This window comes from Falco naumanni, chromosome 17 (assembly GCF_017639655.2).
Source record: "Falco naumanni isolate bFalNau1 chromosome 17, bFalNau1.pat, whole genome shotgun sequence".
NCBI classification, from domain to species: Eukaryota; Metazoa; Chordata; class Aves; order Falconiformes; family Falconidae; genus Falco; species Falco naumanni.
This window is the reverse complement of record NC_054070.1, coordinates 4,894,105-4,910,691: the sequence shown is the minus strand read 5'-3', so window position 1 is coordinate 4,910,691 and position 16,587 is coordinate 4,894,105. Positions and strand designations below refer to the sequence as shown.

The following is a 16,587-nucleotide window of genomic DNA, read 5'->3' as shown; positions in this document are numbered from 1 at the left end:
GTCGCCGGCAAGGGTGGCGGATTGGGGGTGGTTTGGGTGCCAGGGGGTATTTTTGGCCTTTTTTTTTTTTTTTTGCTGTCCAAGCACCTGGGTTGTGCCGCTTGTAAAAGGGGAGTCGCAACGGGTTGGGGAAGGGACCAGGGAGAGGAGGGGGGGCGGGGGTGGCCGGGGTTGGTAGCGCTGCTGGGGAGATGCCAAAAAAACAAAACAAAACACGTTTTCATTTTGTCTGCACCAGCCTGGGCGCAGGCGAGCGCGGGAGAGAGGGAGGGAGAGGGAGGCGCACGCCAGAAAGCTGCCGCGCTCAGACGCGGGCCTGCGGCCACGTCCCTCCGCAGCCGCCCCGGCAGCCGCTCCCGCTCCCTCGTCCCCCTCTCCCTGCCCACCCGGCTTCGCCTGCCAAGTCCGAGTTGGCACGGCTCCCCCGGCTGCGCCGAACAAAGCCGTCACCCATCCCCGAGCCAGCGCTGACAGTAAGCAAAGTGACAGGCGCATCTTCCGCATGTTAATCCAAACAGCGAGAAGGCGAACGAGCAGCGGAGGCCCCCCCCCTTACCATGCATGCACACCCCCCCGCCGCCGCCGCCGGCCCACGCACCCCACCCTTGGCACCCATCGGCCTCGTGCGGGGATGGCGAGGCCCCCGCCGGCGGGAGCACCGAAGCCTCCCCGTCGGCGAGGTTTAAATCGAGCCGAAGCCCCGCTCGGCGGGCAAACGAGGCCACTCGGCATCTGCTGTACCTGTTCCCGCTGCCTTCATCTCGCCTTGGAACCGTGACAAGAGCGCACTCGCCTCTGGTGGGCTCTCAAAGCCGCGGGTCTGTAACCCTTTGCAGGAAGTTGGCACCGATCCCAGGTAGGACTTTACTCCCCGGCTCTCGCTCTCTCCCCCCACCTCCGCCTCCCGCTCCCTCCCCTCCGCTCCCCCACCCATCCTGTCCCTTGGGCCCCTCTCCCGTCCCCCAAAACACCACCCGGCCCCCCGCTCCCCCTCCACCGGCTCGCCCGCCTCGTCGGCCATGGAGGCAACACGGGGGGCGGCCGAAGGCTGCTGGGCGCCCGCCGAGCCCCGCGCACCCGCCGCTCTGGCACACATACCCTTTAAGGATGACCTGGGCAAGACAGAGGACAACAACTTCCTGCTCTGGCTCCCTAAAACGCCTGTTTCCACGCAGGGGTTAGGCGGCGCGGCGAGACGGGGGGAGCTGGGAGGAGGTTTGGGGGTTTGTCGTCATTGAACCTTTCTTTTTTTTTTTTTTTTTTTTTTTGCCTTTTTTTTTTGCCTTTTTTCTCTTTTTTTTTTTTGCCTTTTCCCTTTTTTTCTGGCTTTTTTCCTTTTTTTTTTTTTTTTTTTTTTGGAAACATAGATTTTTGCCCGGCAGCCCAAACCCAACGCGAAGGGAAAGGGGGGGAAGAGAAATCAAATGGGAAGAGAATAGCTCCAAGTCGGCAGGACAATGCACGGGAAACGGGGAGATTAGCGTAGCTCTCAAAATCCATCGTGCCCGCCCCGTTTCTGAACCGTTCGCCCCCGCGCCTCGTCTTTTTTAATTCTCCCAGCTCCTGAATTATTCCAGTCCACGAGCGGGAGGGGAGCGCACAGTCCGGAGTCCCTCGGAGCTGCCAAGAGCATTGCAACAGGAAAGAAAGAAAGCGAGAGAGGGAGAGCCAGGCAGAGCCCTCACAATCGAGCAGCGAGAAGAGCAAGGAGAAATTAACATCCAATTAGTGCCGTGTTTAACGAGGGAGACAGAGGCGGCTGTTGTTTTATTGCCCTGTTCTTTTCAGGCGCATCTGACAGGCAGCAGGGAAGGCACCCCTGCTCCAAGTGACGTCATCATATTTTATTTTTTAATTATTTTTTCCCCCCCTTTTCCCCCCCGTCTTTCCTCCTCCAAGTTTCGCAGAGACAATCTCGGCAACTCGGCCAGGGAAATTCAGGACTTTCTCGCATTCGAGCCACCGGTTCCCCCTCCGCCTCCGGCCTCCTTCCCCGCCCCGTCCACCGACACCAACCCCGGAAAAACAAACGCGCCAACCCACCCCAAAGTCTTTGTTCTTCCAAAAAAAAAAAAAAAAAAAAAAAAAGGAGGAGGAAAAAAAAAAATAATAATAAACGTTGGGATCACAGAGCTGGAGGGAGCCCGGAGGAGGTTTCTCCGCGTGCGTGTCGGAGTGCGTGCATGCGGCTGTCCCCTCTCCCGTCCCTCTCCCCAGACGGCTTGCTCACCTTGTAAAACTTTGCGGCATGTGACGCTGCTCCGGCCTCCTCTGGCAGCCTGACAAGAGCCGCGTCGCCCGGCCGCAGAGCGCAGGCGGCTTTTAAGGGAGAAACTCCATTCCTAAAGAGCGGAGAATTAACACGTTTGCAGCAAGGGACGGTGCCTGGGACAACGGCCGCGATGCGGACCCTCGCCGTGCCGGCCCTGCCGTCGGGTCGCAGAAGAGGGAGAGGAGCCGAATCAAAAGCCGGGGAGGCTTTTCCCCCCTTTCCCAGCTCGCCGGGCCTCCTGCTTCTCCCACGGGATGGGGGAGCCCAGCGCCACGCGAGCGGCGAGGGGGGCGTGGGGGCCAGGGCGCCCACCGGGGAAGGCATCGCGGCCAACGCCGGCCAGCCTGTCTGCCACCTCCTTCCCCCAAGGGTCTCCTTGGGGTGGGATAAAACGCCGCCAGCTCCCCCCGGGAGCACTGCCATCCCAGGAGGGGACAGGGTGGCTCAGTTTGGGGGCATTGGAGGGAGTTTCCCCCCAAAATCAGGCCCGTGGCAGGCCAGGGGCAGCGTGGAAAGCGGCTTCCCCAGCTCTTCGCCTCCTCTCACCAGCCGCCGGTGACGGACGGAGCCGCCACTGCCAGCGTGGCAGTGGCAGGTCAGGCCGCCGCGCCGGGCTCTCCCGCCATGCCCTTCGTGGCCTTTTCTCCTTGTTTCCAGCCAGGATTTCCCTTGTCCAAGGGGGAGGAATCCAGTGGGATCCACCTCCCTCCAGCTTCAGGCGAAGGCCACCCCAGGGTCCGGGGCCACCACGCTGAGGATGTGGCCGGGGACGAGGCCACTGTGCCGCCGGCGCCTGGGGCTGGTCCAAGTCCCCACCCTGCGCATTTCCCGGCACCAGCCTGTCCCACCTCCCCGGCGGCAGGATCTCCTCCGCGAGGGTTATTATTTTATATCTATACGTTTTTTAAAGAATGATTTGTCTACGTGGAGCTGGGCGCTGTGGGAGAACAGCGCAAACAGCCTTATCGAGGGCAGCCGCGCCGCCGCGACACTTCCTCGTGCACGGCTGCAAAACGGGGCCCCTCCATCGCTGCCGGGGCTGGCGAGGGCTGGCGGGGGGCGGGGGGGGGGGGGCTGGCAGCCCCTGGCCTTCCCACCGACCAGACACCAGGGTGACGGGCACCGTGCAGTGGCTGGCAGAGGTTTGCCGGGCTGCTCCCCTGGCTGGGCAGCGGGGAGAAGCGGCACGGCTGGGCGCGGGTTTGGGTTTAGCTGGAAGGTCTGCAGCAGGACGGCTCTGCCGGGGGTAAAAGGGAAGGATGCGGCGATCGGGCTGAGCTCCTTCGCCGGGCACGAGGGCTTCACCAGCACCTCACCGCTCCCCAAACCCCGCCGGACCCAAGCGCCCGCGCCCTGCGGAAAGTCGGGGCAGCCTTGACCTGAGTTTCCCTCTCCTGGCTGCCGTCGGTGCTCCCTTCTCCCCCGGCCGCTGGGAGCAGATGAGGCCAAAGTCCCGGCAATCTCTGGTCTCCACTGAAGGCTGATAAACCGTGCGAGCCCCGAGCAGCAGCGATCTCCACCCATCCTGGTTTTGTGCAGGAGAAAGTCAGTATTTAAACCCAAATTTGCTTCCTGGGCAGACAGGGGAGCGCTGGGACTGTAGGGAGAAATCCCCTGCTCCGTGCCCTGGTGCCGGACCCAAATCTCCTCCTACAACCCTTTGTTTGTTCTCCTGACCACAGGTTTCACCCCAGGTCTCCTGTCCAGCAGGATCAGGCCCAGTCCCCATCAGCTGTGCTACATGAGCATCAGCTGCAGGACCAGGGAATCTGCTAACGGGGCAGCAATTTAAGGGAGGGGGGTGCCCAGCCAGGGCTTGAGCTGTCTCCTTGCCTGCTCCAGGTGCTGGCCCCATGCTGGGACATCCCAAAGTGTGGGACATCGAAGAACCAGGGTTGGAAACAGGAGATGAGGAAATATTGAATTATCCTATGAATGGCAGCCCCCCGCTTCAAGGTAAAGCAATGCACTGAAAGCTCTGAAATGTGGTTTTCATTTAAATTGACCAACAAAATGCGTGGTGTTTCCAGCAAAGCCTGTGGGTCCCAGTGACCTGGGCAGGAATTGCTGGCAGGATGCTTGTGCCGGTGCAGGTTTAGGTAAAATTCCTCAAAGGAAAGGAAATTGTGGCGGCCGCGTGTGGGGTGTCGGAGGCTTTACAGGCGTGTGACCAGCAGAAGGTGGCTTTAATTTCGAGGGTGAAGGTGTATGTTCCTGAGCAGGCGTTGTGGTTCTGGGGGAGGCGATGCCCAGTGCTGGAGGAGGCAAGAAACCAGTTAATGCAGTAAAAGCCCAGTGGATAAGGATCCTGCAAGCCCTGCAGGGGAGGGTGGAGCGGCTGAGCCTACCTGATGGGGCTGACACCAGCCAAGGGGCTCTGCCATCCCTTCCAGCGGAGCTCAGGGTCAGTTTTCATTCCAAATATCTACTTTCATGTATATTCTTCCAAGCAGCTGAGCCCAGTGCTGCCTCCACCCTCACTCCAGGTGCTCCCAATGCAGTTTGCTCAGCCTCAAAGCTGCTGACCTTCCATGGAGGTGAGGAAGATCAGAGGGAATCTGAGTTTGCAACAAGTGGTGTAGCCCCTGCTTTGGGGAAGAAACCAAGGGAAGTGCCCGTCTTAAATTGAAACCTTCCCTGAGAGAGGGAGCCTGTTATGCAGGGGAAAAAATAAAAAAATAAATAAATAAAATAATAAAAAAAACCACCCAACAGTTGTTGTTTTACAGCTGTATTTTGGAGCATAGTTAAACCTTCTTTGAAATAATCTCTGGTGGTAGGGAACAGGGCCATGCATTATTTAACTTCTGTTACTGTAACTTAAACTGTATAGGAGGAAGGGAGGACAAACGGGACCAACTTCACCACACTGAAGGGAGCTGGGTGGGGACTGCCAGTCCCAGAATGTTCCAGCACCATCCTGCCAGCCCTGGCTGGGAGGTGCAGATCAAACCTCTCTGATGGAGGAAAACCCCTGGGCGATGGCAGGCTGGGGTCCCCAGAGGACCAGGATGAGATGTGACCCCAGCTGCTGCTCCGGCAGCACACGGGAACCTGCTCAAGGACCACAAAACCTCTTCCCAGAGAGTGCAGCAACCTCTGTGCAAAACTGCTTCGTGGGGGAACCAAAACAGGAAATCTGTCTGGCTGCTGTGACAGCACAGACCGGTGCAAAAAAAAAAAAAAGTCTCATCTGGGCAGCTGAGAGTAAATCCTGCCCCGCTGCCACCAGTGAGCTCTGCTGCGCTGAGCCGTGCTCCTGTGTGCACCAGGAGCCCTTCACCCCGATGTCTCACAAGCCTCTGGCCAGCTCGTTTATTCCAGACAGCAACGGACCGAGTGCCCCTCCTGCAAGTGGAACCCTTCGGGGTGTAGCTGTTATCATCAGGACGCTGCCACGCGCGGCTCCGTCGGCGAAGCCGCGACGCCGGGGTTCGGAAGGAGCCCGGCAGGTTCATGGTGAGGCTCGTGCGATGCAGTCACGCCGGTCGAACCCAGGACCCATCTCCCCTGAGAAACGCGTAGGGGCTGCCCGTCCAGGTTACACCACCAGCTCTGTCGGGTGTATCCTCCACGCAGCCTGTCCCGCAGCAAAAAGCCTTCACGGAGCAGCTGCCGCAGCGCGCAGCCCCCCCCGCGTGCGCTCCCCACACCGAGCCCATACCCGTCTCTTTGGGACTGCACCGCTCTTTGTAGCGGGACTCTGATTCCCTTTTGTGTTTTGATAACTGTAATTTCCCTTTCGTGCCCGTGGGAGGCTGAACCCTCCCTGGTGTTCTGGTACCCTCAAAATATTAAATAAGGTTGATCTCGCCCAGGATGAGCCACCTGCCACAGCACTCCCAGCAAGGCGACCTCGGATCTCCGGCTGCTTCTCAGCTCGGGCTTTTGTCCCTGCACCTCAGGGCTGGCTCCTTCAGTACCTCGGCATTTTCTGGATTCCTGGACTTTCCCAGTGACTCCGGAGCTACAGCCTGGACCAAAGAGACAAGACAATGCCCTCCTGCTTTCTCTGCTACGTGTCCCGGTTGAGACAGCCGTGAGGATGGAGCTTTGGTCCAGCTGGAGCCTGAAGCCAGATGTCCAGAAGCCAACTCGTTGCCGGCCTTGCTGGAGAGGAGGTGTCTTGCTCTGGCACCACGGACTTTGGATCAAAAAGAAAAAAAAAAAAACAGAAATCTATCGGAACAAGCTTAGGGTTTCTTTGAGAAGTCCAAGTCGATCGCCTCTCCCTGCCGAGGAGTCAGTCGATGGGGAAGCAGGCGGCTGGCACGGGCGCTCTGCGGAAGAGCAGGCTGGAGCCACGGAACAGCTGCCCCTGAGGAGGAGAGAGCACAAGGTCAGGGCAGCCGTGCCCAGACCCGGCCAGGGGACCGCAGCTGGTTTAACAGGGACCAGCTTGTGCCGGCCGCAGGGCCTCAGCACCCCGGGCTGCTACGGAAGAGAAAGGGGTTCAGCCCCGTGGGCGCTGGGTACTCCCCCCAGGGCTGACCGATGGCGACGGGCAGAGCCACCTCGCTTTGCTGTGTGCAATGTCTTGGTTACAAGTTTTGCACACAGCAAGTTCTGGGCGTGTAACGGGCAGACCAGTACTTCCATGCCTGGTACCAGTGCAGAACTGGAAGGATTGACGTAGGTTACAAAGCGCATCGAGGATGCAGCACAAGCACTTTCTGGGCAGTGCTGGAGACCCCGGGAAGGAGCAGAGGGAGCCCAAAGCCCCATGTGTGCCCCACTCCCTCACCTGAGCACTGAGATACCTCCAGCAATGGATCCAGGATGGAAACGCAGGAGCATAGGGCGGGAGGCCAGCGCGCAGCCTGTGTGGCAACAAGAAATAGCTGAGACGGCCTGTACAGATCTCACGTTATCCAGACGGGTAACACAAGAGCAGCAGTTAAGTGTAAGCAAGGACACGGAAACGGCGTCCACGCTGGGCTGAAGGCCAAATGACCAGCTCGTTATTTACAATGCAACAGATCATGTAATTTAATTACCCCTGGAGTGTACAAACAAGGAGCGTTACCTGGATACGTTAAGAGTGCAGGACTAGATGCTGTATCTACACCTTCAAAAGCCAACAGATATCAAGAAAATACTAGTAGCAGCGGCTTGGATCCAGTCCCCGTCCCGTAAGCGTGAATGCAGAAGAATTCCTGCGGCGGTGGGACTGGGAAAGCAAGCTTGCTCCTGCTCCTGCCTGCACCCACCGCGACGTTAACGGCTTTGCTTTCCCTCGTGCCACCCCCAGAGCCAGCACGGTCCCTCTGACGCCTTCTGCCTCCGGTCTAGTTCGGATCAGACCGCACCACCACCACTCTCCCTATTTCTCTCCGCTTGAGCTTTTACGCTGCTCTTGTCTGTGCCCTCTGATCTCTAAAATTATAAGCAACCTGGGACAGGGAACGAGCCAGCTCTGCAAGGTGCCATATCGTTTAGGGTTCCGTATGAAAGCTTTGCGATCGTTAGCAGAGGGTTCAGACAAGGGGCTGGAAGAAAGGAGGGGAAAGCCTCAGATCTCCGTGTGACGGACGTACCCACAGTTGTTCACTGCCATGAGATCTCCCACGAGAAGGAACGGGTACGTCAGCATGCTCACAGCGATCTGAAAGCACAGAAAACTGGTAGCCTGTCTAATGTTCACCGTGTCAAAGCTGTTTCCAGCTTGCATGCTAGCAAAGGTTTGTCGTTTGGATATCAAGTACAAACCAGCCTTTGCCCCCCGACCGCGAGCTCTCACCCCACAGGTGACAGGAAGGGGAGAAACAGCAGTTGCCTACGTACCCCCATCACGAATTTTGTGTAGCTCCGGATCACCGATGCCTGGCTGAACTGAAAGGAGAAACCAAAGGGATTTGTGGAGGAGGCAGATGACACCAGGCTGTCACTCTTGCGTGGCATCCCTCTGCGCCCGAGACAGAGGGCATGGGGCAGGGGAACAAGGCAGAAAGCAACAGCAGCAGCACTGCATCCCAGCCGAGAATCGGGGAAGACTTCTGCTATCAAAACTGATCCCCTAAACTGCAGTTGAAACACAGCCCTGAGCAGACACAGCATCTTTAGCACCTTCACGGGGCTTTATCTAATGCCCAGTGTCCTTTCTGTATTAAATTAGCTCCTGCCTCCTATAAACTCCTCCCAACTGCAGGTGCTTGGTATGGGGCCCCCATCAGGCGCTTCCACTCACGTTATCATCCACCGCGTAGGTGTTGATGAAGTGAGCCAAGAGGTTGCAGCACCAGAGGAAGATGACATCCCCCAGGATGTGAGGGACCAAACCGCTGCAATGGCAAAAAGAGGGGTGTGAGGTGGAGAATGATCCCAGCGATGCTTCCTGAGGTGCCCACCCTCCCCCCACCAGCGCAGAGGAACCCCGCTCCCCCAAAACACAACTTTGCTTTTGGAAGGAAATGAAAGGGAGAAGGGGAGATTGGAGGGCAGGGCTCTCCCAGCCTTCACAACGGTTCTACGTGTGCGGCCAGGGACGGTCTGGAGTAAGAAGCTTGGATCTGCCGTTTGGGCACGGCTCTGCCAAGTCCCCTTGTTCTACCCCAAATTCCTCCTTGGTCCAACTCCTGCTCTGAAACCCAAGCAAGACGCTGATGAAGTGGTGCCATCAAGCGCATCTTGCAGATGCTCTTCTGGATGCAGAATGAGCAGCTCATCTCTTTGTGGAATCTCTCTCCTAGAAATTAAAATGAGGGGTGGTGTTCCTGCAAAACCTGTTCTACTGCAAACTGGGACTAACTGGGGGCAGCACTTCAGCCCCTTCATTTTTCCCAGTCCCTGCTGCCACCTGGGAGCACAGCTGCTTTGGTTTATGCCTCTCATCCACGCACAAGCACCCCCAGCTTCTGCAGCTAATGGCACCAAAACATCAAGAAAACATTTCTGAGGGTTCCTCTGGTTTGTCAGTGCTTCAGCAGCATCTGCTGCACCAGCGCAGGCATCAAGCACAGGGCCTCCTCCTCTGGCTGTGCAAAAGGATCCGGGTGTACGTTAAACCTGTTTCACCAGCAGATGTGCTCAGACAGTTGTGAAAGTGAGCCTGTTAAGAGCTTGCTGGTTAACTGAGTTAAGAGTGCTTGCCGGGCTGGGAAGAACAACCTCTGAGCACGCCAGGGCCCGAGTCACTTGTTGCTTCCCAAACATGATGCTGCCCCTTTAGAGCAGGGGACCAGTTTTGTTTCTGGGACTGCGTGCTCCCATCCAGCCAGCTTCACTTGCTTGGAGTCAGGGTTAATACTTTTTGGAGACAACCTGTGTACTGTCGAGGTCCCAGCAGCTCTGGAGATGTGGGTCTTGGGGGGCTAGGCACAGCAGAAGTCTTCAATAGAAGATCTGCTGGCTTAAAAGATGCAATACACAAAGAAAGCAAAGCTCTGGTCTGCTTTGCAGTCAGCCTTTAAAGAAACCAATCCTTTCTCTAATTCAAAGTTAAGTCTGAGACAGACTCCTGAGCTGCTGGAGATACAACAGGGGCGTAATAAAGTCCAGAAACAGAGGGCTGAGCCGTGGCAGCCGTGCAAGTAAAACCCTACTTATCTGTTGATACACTGGCTTGTTTGTTCGATTTGCAACAAGGATCCCACCCCTCCCGCTCCTCCATCATCAAAGTTACAACGGATGCTGGGCCTGAGCTTATGAGATGCCTGGAGACCAAGAGTCTGAGTGAGCTGCAGAAAGGGACTAAAAAAAACCCAAATTCATTTGTGCTACAACTCCCACGCCTGGCGAGATGTCCAAGGAGATCTGGACTAGGAGTATTTTTAGAAAATGACAAGTCATTAAAAGCTGAAATGGCAGCAGGCAGATGAGAAAGCCTGCGTGATGTACGGTGATGCAACCCAGCAGGAGAAACCCAGTGCTGGGGAGCTGGGACGAGGCATCTTTGAGCTGACGGCACGCAGCAGCTTCAGGGCCCAGGGAGCACCTTCCTGGCCTGCCAGCAGGCAGAGGACCGCTGCAGATCCGTGGGGAAGCAATAAACCCATCCCCTGCAAAGTCTTTACCTCTAGCCAGGCACACACCCAGGGCGAGCGGGTGCCGCTGTTCCTGCTGCGCAGAGGTTCCGAGGCCGCGAGCAACAAGCGCATCACAATGATTTTAAGGGAGTGGATGTGCTGGGATTGGGTTTGGAGGGCTGAGAGCGGAACAGCAGCGGTTTGGTCCTACAGATGCATTTTGTGCTCCCTTCGCAGCAGCGCGATTTCCTAGCGGGGTGGCAGAGCACGTATAACTTCAGAGCCCTCCCGAGACGTTCTGGGTTGTGTTAAAGCCTTTCATGTGAACTATTAAGTTTAATTAGGCTACCGACAGTGTTTATTTTATGTGGATGGAAGGGAATGCGGCGGCTCCCTTCACTTAACTTCCTCGGGAGGTGGAGGAGAGGGAGGGCTGCCGGGCAGCCTGCTCCAGCCGTGCCCCGTGTACAGGGAACATCCCAGAGGAACCTGTATTTAATGGAGGAGGCTCGGGGCTGCACAGCTCGGCAGAGAAGCTGTGGGCTGCGAAAGGAAGATGCAGTAACACTCAACTGATGGGGTCTCTGCAGACCCCTTGCCTTTTCCCCTGGGGGAAGGACGGGGTGAGACCCCCTGCAACTGCTTGCCTCTTCCTGCTGCAGGTATGTTTCATCTGGAGGCTCAAATTTTGTGACTGCAGAGCCAAAGGCATCAGGCCTGAAAACCCCTCCTGACGTTTCAGAGCTGCCTTTACTGTTATCGACGTCACCAAGTGAGTTATCTCCCCACCGGGAGCAGAGGCAGCAGCTGGCTCTGCTTTTATATATATAAGTGAAAGAAAAGGAAGAAGCGTTAAGGGTTCAAGCAGAAACACGTCTGCTAGACTTCCACTTCAGCAACACCACGTTGCTTCACCGCACTTCCTAAGAGCTGGAAAGGGGGTTTGGCTCCTCCTGGCCCAGGCAGCAACGCCGCTGACCCGGGCAGCATCACGCTCCCTCCTCACAGGCAAACCTGCTGCTGGCACGAACCACCTGCTCATTACAAGCACCCGCGGTGCTCCTCAGAGGAATGCGCTTCTTATCCAGGCCCTGGCTTTGATTTCAACAAGGGGTCTCATTGTTGCACTTGATCTTGGTGCCTGTTGCACAAACAAATGCTTTAAATGGCCCTTCAGTGAAACACAAAGAAGCGTCAAGGGAAAATGAAAGGTAAGAAAAAACACGGGGTTTTCTCTGGGCTCTGCAGGTTTGAAGATAAGATCTGGGGCTACCTTAATGGTCAAACTGGAGCGCTGTCAAAGGCACAGATTTAATCTGTGCTCTGAGAGCGATGAGAGAGTCCTGTGGTCAGACAAGGTTTCAGATGGGGGAGCTCAGTGCGACTCTGAGGTGAGCAGGGCAGCCAGGAGAGCCATCGGACTATGGGGGAAAGTATTTAAACAAACTCACGTACACAAAGAATCCCAGGATCCCTTCTTCCTTAAATATCCTGCCAATGGCGCTGAACACACCGCTGCCAAGAAAGGAGAAGAGCTGTAAGCGTGCCGGGGTTGCTCCATCTCTGTCCTGCGCAGCTTTGCATGCGTTCTGCAGCCACCAGCCAGCAATGCAGCGGGCAGCTCTGCTCTGCTGCTGCTTCTCAACCCACGGAGCATTGTGTCCGCGCTCTGCCAGGCTGCAGGAACACCTGGGACAACACAGCTTGCTGGTAACTGGTTAAATGCTGAAGCTAGAAGAACTCCGCTTGGCTTTGCATGAGCGGATACACATGCCACAGCCACGGCACGTAATATGCTTTGATTAGGCTGATTCTCAGCCTGAGAACCCTGTCCTGCCTCTGGGAACTCGCACTGACTGTGGTTGGTTAGTTGCAATTGCGTCCAGCACGCTTTCACATGGCTGCACGTGTAGTTTTGCCCTGCAGAGAGGCAGGTATTACTGGAAAAGGTTTGGAGAAAATCTTGCAGACTAGCAGGGCTGCAGCAGCACTTTGTATCACCTAGCCTGCCTCTCTGCTGACTTCCCTTTCTATTAACACCTAAAGCAAAAAGGCAGGAGAGTCACCATGTTATCAGCAGAGGTGAGTTACAGCACCAAAATCATGAACACAAGCCAAAACACAGGGAGGCTGGGGACAGAGCCCAGCCCCCCCATGTCCCGTCCCCCACCCTCTAACCACAGCCCAGATTCACTTTTCTGTCTCCCAGACCTCCTGGGTTGCCACATCCCCCACTGCAGGGAGCACCTGGCACCGCTGACTCCTGGACTCCCGCTTCTGTGTGCCTAAACCCTTCAGCGCTGCAGCCACTCACCTGTATTTTACTTCCCGGCCCACGAACTGGACCATGCAGCGCATAGAGATCACTAGGAGGAAAGAAACACAGGGCTGACCAACAAATCCGGTTTGGGTTGCAATGGACGTGAAGGACAATGCACCCTGACCCTTCTGCCCTCCCTTCCCTCTGCTCACATCACCCCCAGTTCCTCTCAGCGGTCCTCAGTGTCGCAAGACCCATCAGAAACCAGTGCCCTCCCCCTGGCTGTGTGATGGGAAGGATTTCTGGCCCTAACCCCAGCGGGATCTCTAGGACAAGCTCCTGGATGAATGGGAAGGGCGCACCTCACTGCTCAGCTGGGTTAGTCCCTGAAGGCCAACCCAAGCATCTGCCTCCCTAAGCAAGGGCTCAGACCTGCGTCCGCTCTGCGGTTTCGTACGAAGCCGTTTGTGAGAGAAGCGCATCAAGTCAACAAGGTTTCGGGGCGATCCTGAGCCTGGAGAGGGCTGCCAGGCAGAGGGACAGGACTCACCGTGCAGCGGGTGCGAGACAACCCGGGACACGCACTGCATCATCATCTCGTGAGATGTCTGGGAAGGAAAGAAAAAAATCACCCCTGTACAAGGAGCTGTGCTGCTCCACCGGCACAGATCAGGCCCTTTCTCTTAGCGTGGTGAAACCCATTTCAGGTCCCTCTTTTGAAATCTGTTGCTCTTGAATAAACCTCTGTTCCAACAAAATATTTTATAGCTGGACACAGAGTAGCTACTGAATACCACAGCCTTTTCACCTACAGTTTCTCTTCAAATAATTTCACCCGCAGCCCACGGTTTAAGCTTCCTTTGCTCTCCAGGCACATCCCCAAGGCTATCTCCCTGGTCACTCAATGTGCAACATCCACCTCTCACCTCCTTCACCACTTTCCTAAGGGAGGTCTTCACATCGTCCTTGTTAGAAACATGCTCCATGTCTTCCAGTGGAAAGGCCTGAGCGGAGAGAGAAGAAATATATGGTCAAAACGGATGGAGATGCTGACCCACAAACCCTCAATGTCTGAGGACAGGAGGAAACCAAGAGCAGTTGCGCTCTAGACGGGAGGAGAAGAAAAACAGGCAAGAAGGAACATACGAGAAGGATGGAAAGTAAAACGGGAAGGGAGGGGTCACGAAACTGCTTACAAGAGATAAAAAGCAAGCGGTTGTTCAAATTAAATCAAACTCATTCAAAAAAAAACCCCAGCTTTTGGGGATATGGGCACTGTTCTCCTGTCCTAAGGATTATTCCAGGCCCTTAGGAGATGGAAAGGGATGGGTGCTTTAGCCCTCCACGTGCAGTTGTGGCTGGGCATAGGCACATGCAGGCTCCCTGGCTCCCTGCGGTAACACCGGCTGACCCAGCAAGCTGATTTATGGAGAGAGAAGCCGACCGACCGTTACCTTCTTCACGCTCCCCCTGGTGATGGTTGATAAAGTGCTTGAGATGAGGCGAGGAGTAAGACCACGGAAGAGGCCTCTTTTCCCATCCACTTCCACAATGTGTCTGGCTGGGTAAGAAAACACCGGGCTGCCGTCAGCTGGGAACTGGCCGGCTCACGGAAAGCACCCCAAACACCTCCAGCACCCCAAACACCTCCAGCACCCCAAACACCTCCAGCGTTCAACCAAAACCAGGCTGGAGCTCAGCGTGGCACGGCAGCCGCGCTGCGGGCCCCACCAAAATGATTTATTATAACAGCGATAAATAAACTTCACATCGGATGCAAAGAATCCTTCAGTGTTCCCTGTTGTATCTGTCTAATCGGGAAGGACAGCTCCGATATTTTGGGCTGCTACTTGTCTTTTGGCTGGTTTGCTCACCTGAAAGGGCTACGAGGCAGTCTGGACTGAACCAGGGTAGGGAGGGACCTTCTCCCTCCACCCCAGGGGTCGGATTCAGGCTTAATATGGATCTCTCCAACCCCAGTTCAGCTCCTGCCCCACCACCTTCTCCCAGGCAAACTTCCTTAGGTCTCCAGGCAGGAAAAAAGCCAACAGATCCAATTTCTCCCTGATAAAAACAAGGTGGAACACAACCCACTACGTGCTACAAGCCAGGTCTTCCAGCTGGTCTTCCAGCCAGGAAGGCTCTGCACATCTCCATCACCCAACGCTCTCAACCTACTGGGAAAATGCATCTTCTAAAGGGCAGCACCGGCGCGTTTCCTTCCCCCGGTGTCCCAGGACAGGTTTGCAGCGCTGTCCTACCGCTCCTGCACTGGCTGCCCCCACCCCACGGGCACTGGGACCAGCCCAACACTGGGCTTTCGGGACTCTGTACTCCCCTTCCCCACAGCAAAGCCGCTGTGAGAGCAACCCCCAAGGTCGCGGAGTATTCACCTGCCTCTCCTGTGCTGCTCTACCTGCAAAGAAAGAAAAATAGTACTTTTTTTTTTTTTTTTCTTTCTAAATAGATTGCCTTCCCTTTTCTTGGTATTTCTGTTCCTTTAGGGCTCCATCTACAACACAACCGAGCAGGGCAGGGAGCCCAGGTTATTGCAGGGCTGTTTTAGAGAAGGAAGACGCTTTCCTATCTCCAACCCACACAGAACTCTCCACCACCAAACCTAAACCCCCGCCACCCTCTCCGCTAGGGTGTAAACCCAGAGTAACGTGTGCCACGGGAAAGGGGATGCAGCACCAACGCCAGGGCTGCCACCTCCTTGTCCCCAACAACAGGTAGGTAGATCTGATGGCCTTACAACTAGGTGTGATGGTTTATGTCTCGCCGCAGCCTCAGGACGGTCCCAAGGCGGGGTGGGAGCGCTGCTGGAGGTCGGCAGCTCCCAGCCCCGGTTTTGGGCAGGACCTTGGGCAGGAGGGAAGGGACGTTCACTCACCGTAGGTGAAGAAGCCGGGCAGGTACAGGACTTTCCTTCCCAGGACGTTTCTTCCAACGGTTGGAGGTAGTGGCTCATGTCCAACCTAGAAGAGAAATCCCATGAGCAGGTCCCCGTCCCGGCATTCCCGAAGCCCCCGGGCCACACTGCCTCGAGCCCAGCATCCATGAGCTGCCAAAGGGCCACGTTCCCCCCATCACCCCCCGATCAACTGGGGTCCCATGCCACAGGCTCCCTAGGGTACAGGGTGTCCTCAGCCCCCCCATTTTTGGGGTCCCTACTAGAGACACTCAGAATACCCATTATATTGGGGGTTCCCATCCCTCCTTATACAGAACCCCCCACTGCAGGGGGTAGCCTCATCCCCCCTGTTTTTATGGGGTCCCCCCAGCACCTGGGGTCCCCATCCCCTGTCAGGAGGGGGTCCCAATGCCCCCACTGTAAAGGAGACCCCACTGTATAGGGGTCTTCATCCCTTCATTCTATAGGGGTTCCTATTCCCTGCTATATAAGGGGTCCCCATTATAGGAGGTATCCTCGTCCTCCGATTATACAGGCTTCCCCATTCTATAGCTGCCCTCGTCTTCCCGTTACACAGCGACCCCCGCTATACAGTGGGGCCTCAGCCCCTGTGACACAGGGGGCTCCCCCATTCTATAGGTGCTCCCATTGCTCAGGGGGTCCCCTGTTATATGGGGGGGGGGGGTATATATGGCAATCCCTAGTGCATGGAGGTCCCCATAGGGGGTCTATATAGGAGCCCAACACCTCCCGTTATAGTGGGGTCCCGGCCCGCCGTTATAGATGGGGTTCGCGTGCCCCGCCCCACCCCCCCACCCCCACCCCCCCCCCCCGCGGCCCCGGACCTGGACGAGCAGCTTGACGTAGAGCAGCGGGTGGCTGGCGGCGGCGAGCCCCGCTCCCAGCACCACGAACAGCCCCTCGGCACCCTCAGCCCGGGCAGCGCCCCCCGGGCCCGCCGCTCCCCCCGGGCCCGCCGCCGCCCGCCCCCACGCCACCGCCAGGGGGCGCCAGGGCCACCGGGGGCAGCGGCGCCGCCGCCGCCATAGCCGCTCGCCGCCGCCACTGCGCATGCGCGATCTCGTGCTGCGTCTGACCTCACCGCGCCGGGCGGAACCATTGCCTGAGGGGTGGGGGGAGCGCGGGCGGAACCATGGCGGGAGGGGGGACGGAGCGA

The 16,587-nt window shown here is 56.9% G+C and overlaps 1 protein-coding gene across 1 annotated transcript; it reads right to left on the bottom strand.

Annotated features, from left to right (window-relative positions):
• Nucleotides 1-4,990: 4,990 nt before the first annotated feature.
• MTCH1 (mitochondrial carrier 1) lies at nt 4,991-16,457 on the bottom strand. Its single transcript, XM_040616598.1, is given in 13 exon segments — nt 4,991-6,590; nt 7,017-7,092; nt 7,810-7,877; nt 8,057-8,104; nt 8,460-8,553; nt 11,692-11,751; nt 12,551-12,602; nt 13,047-13,104; nt 13,423-13,500; nt 13,951-14,057; nt 15,390-15,474; nt 16,256-16,402; nt 16,404-16,457. Coding segments are annotated over 13 exon segments (1,002 nt in total). The 3' UTR covers nt 4,991-6,515.
• Nucleotides 16,458-16,587: the final 130 nt, after the last annotated feature.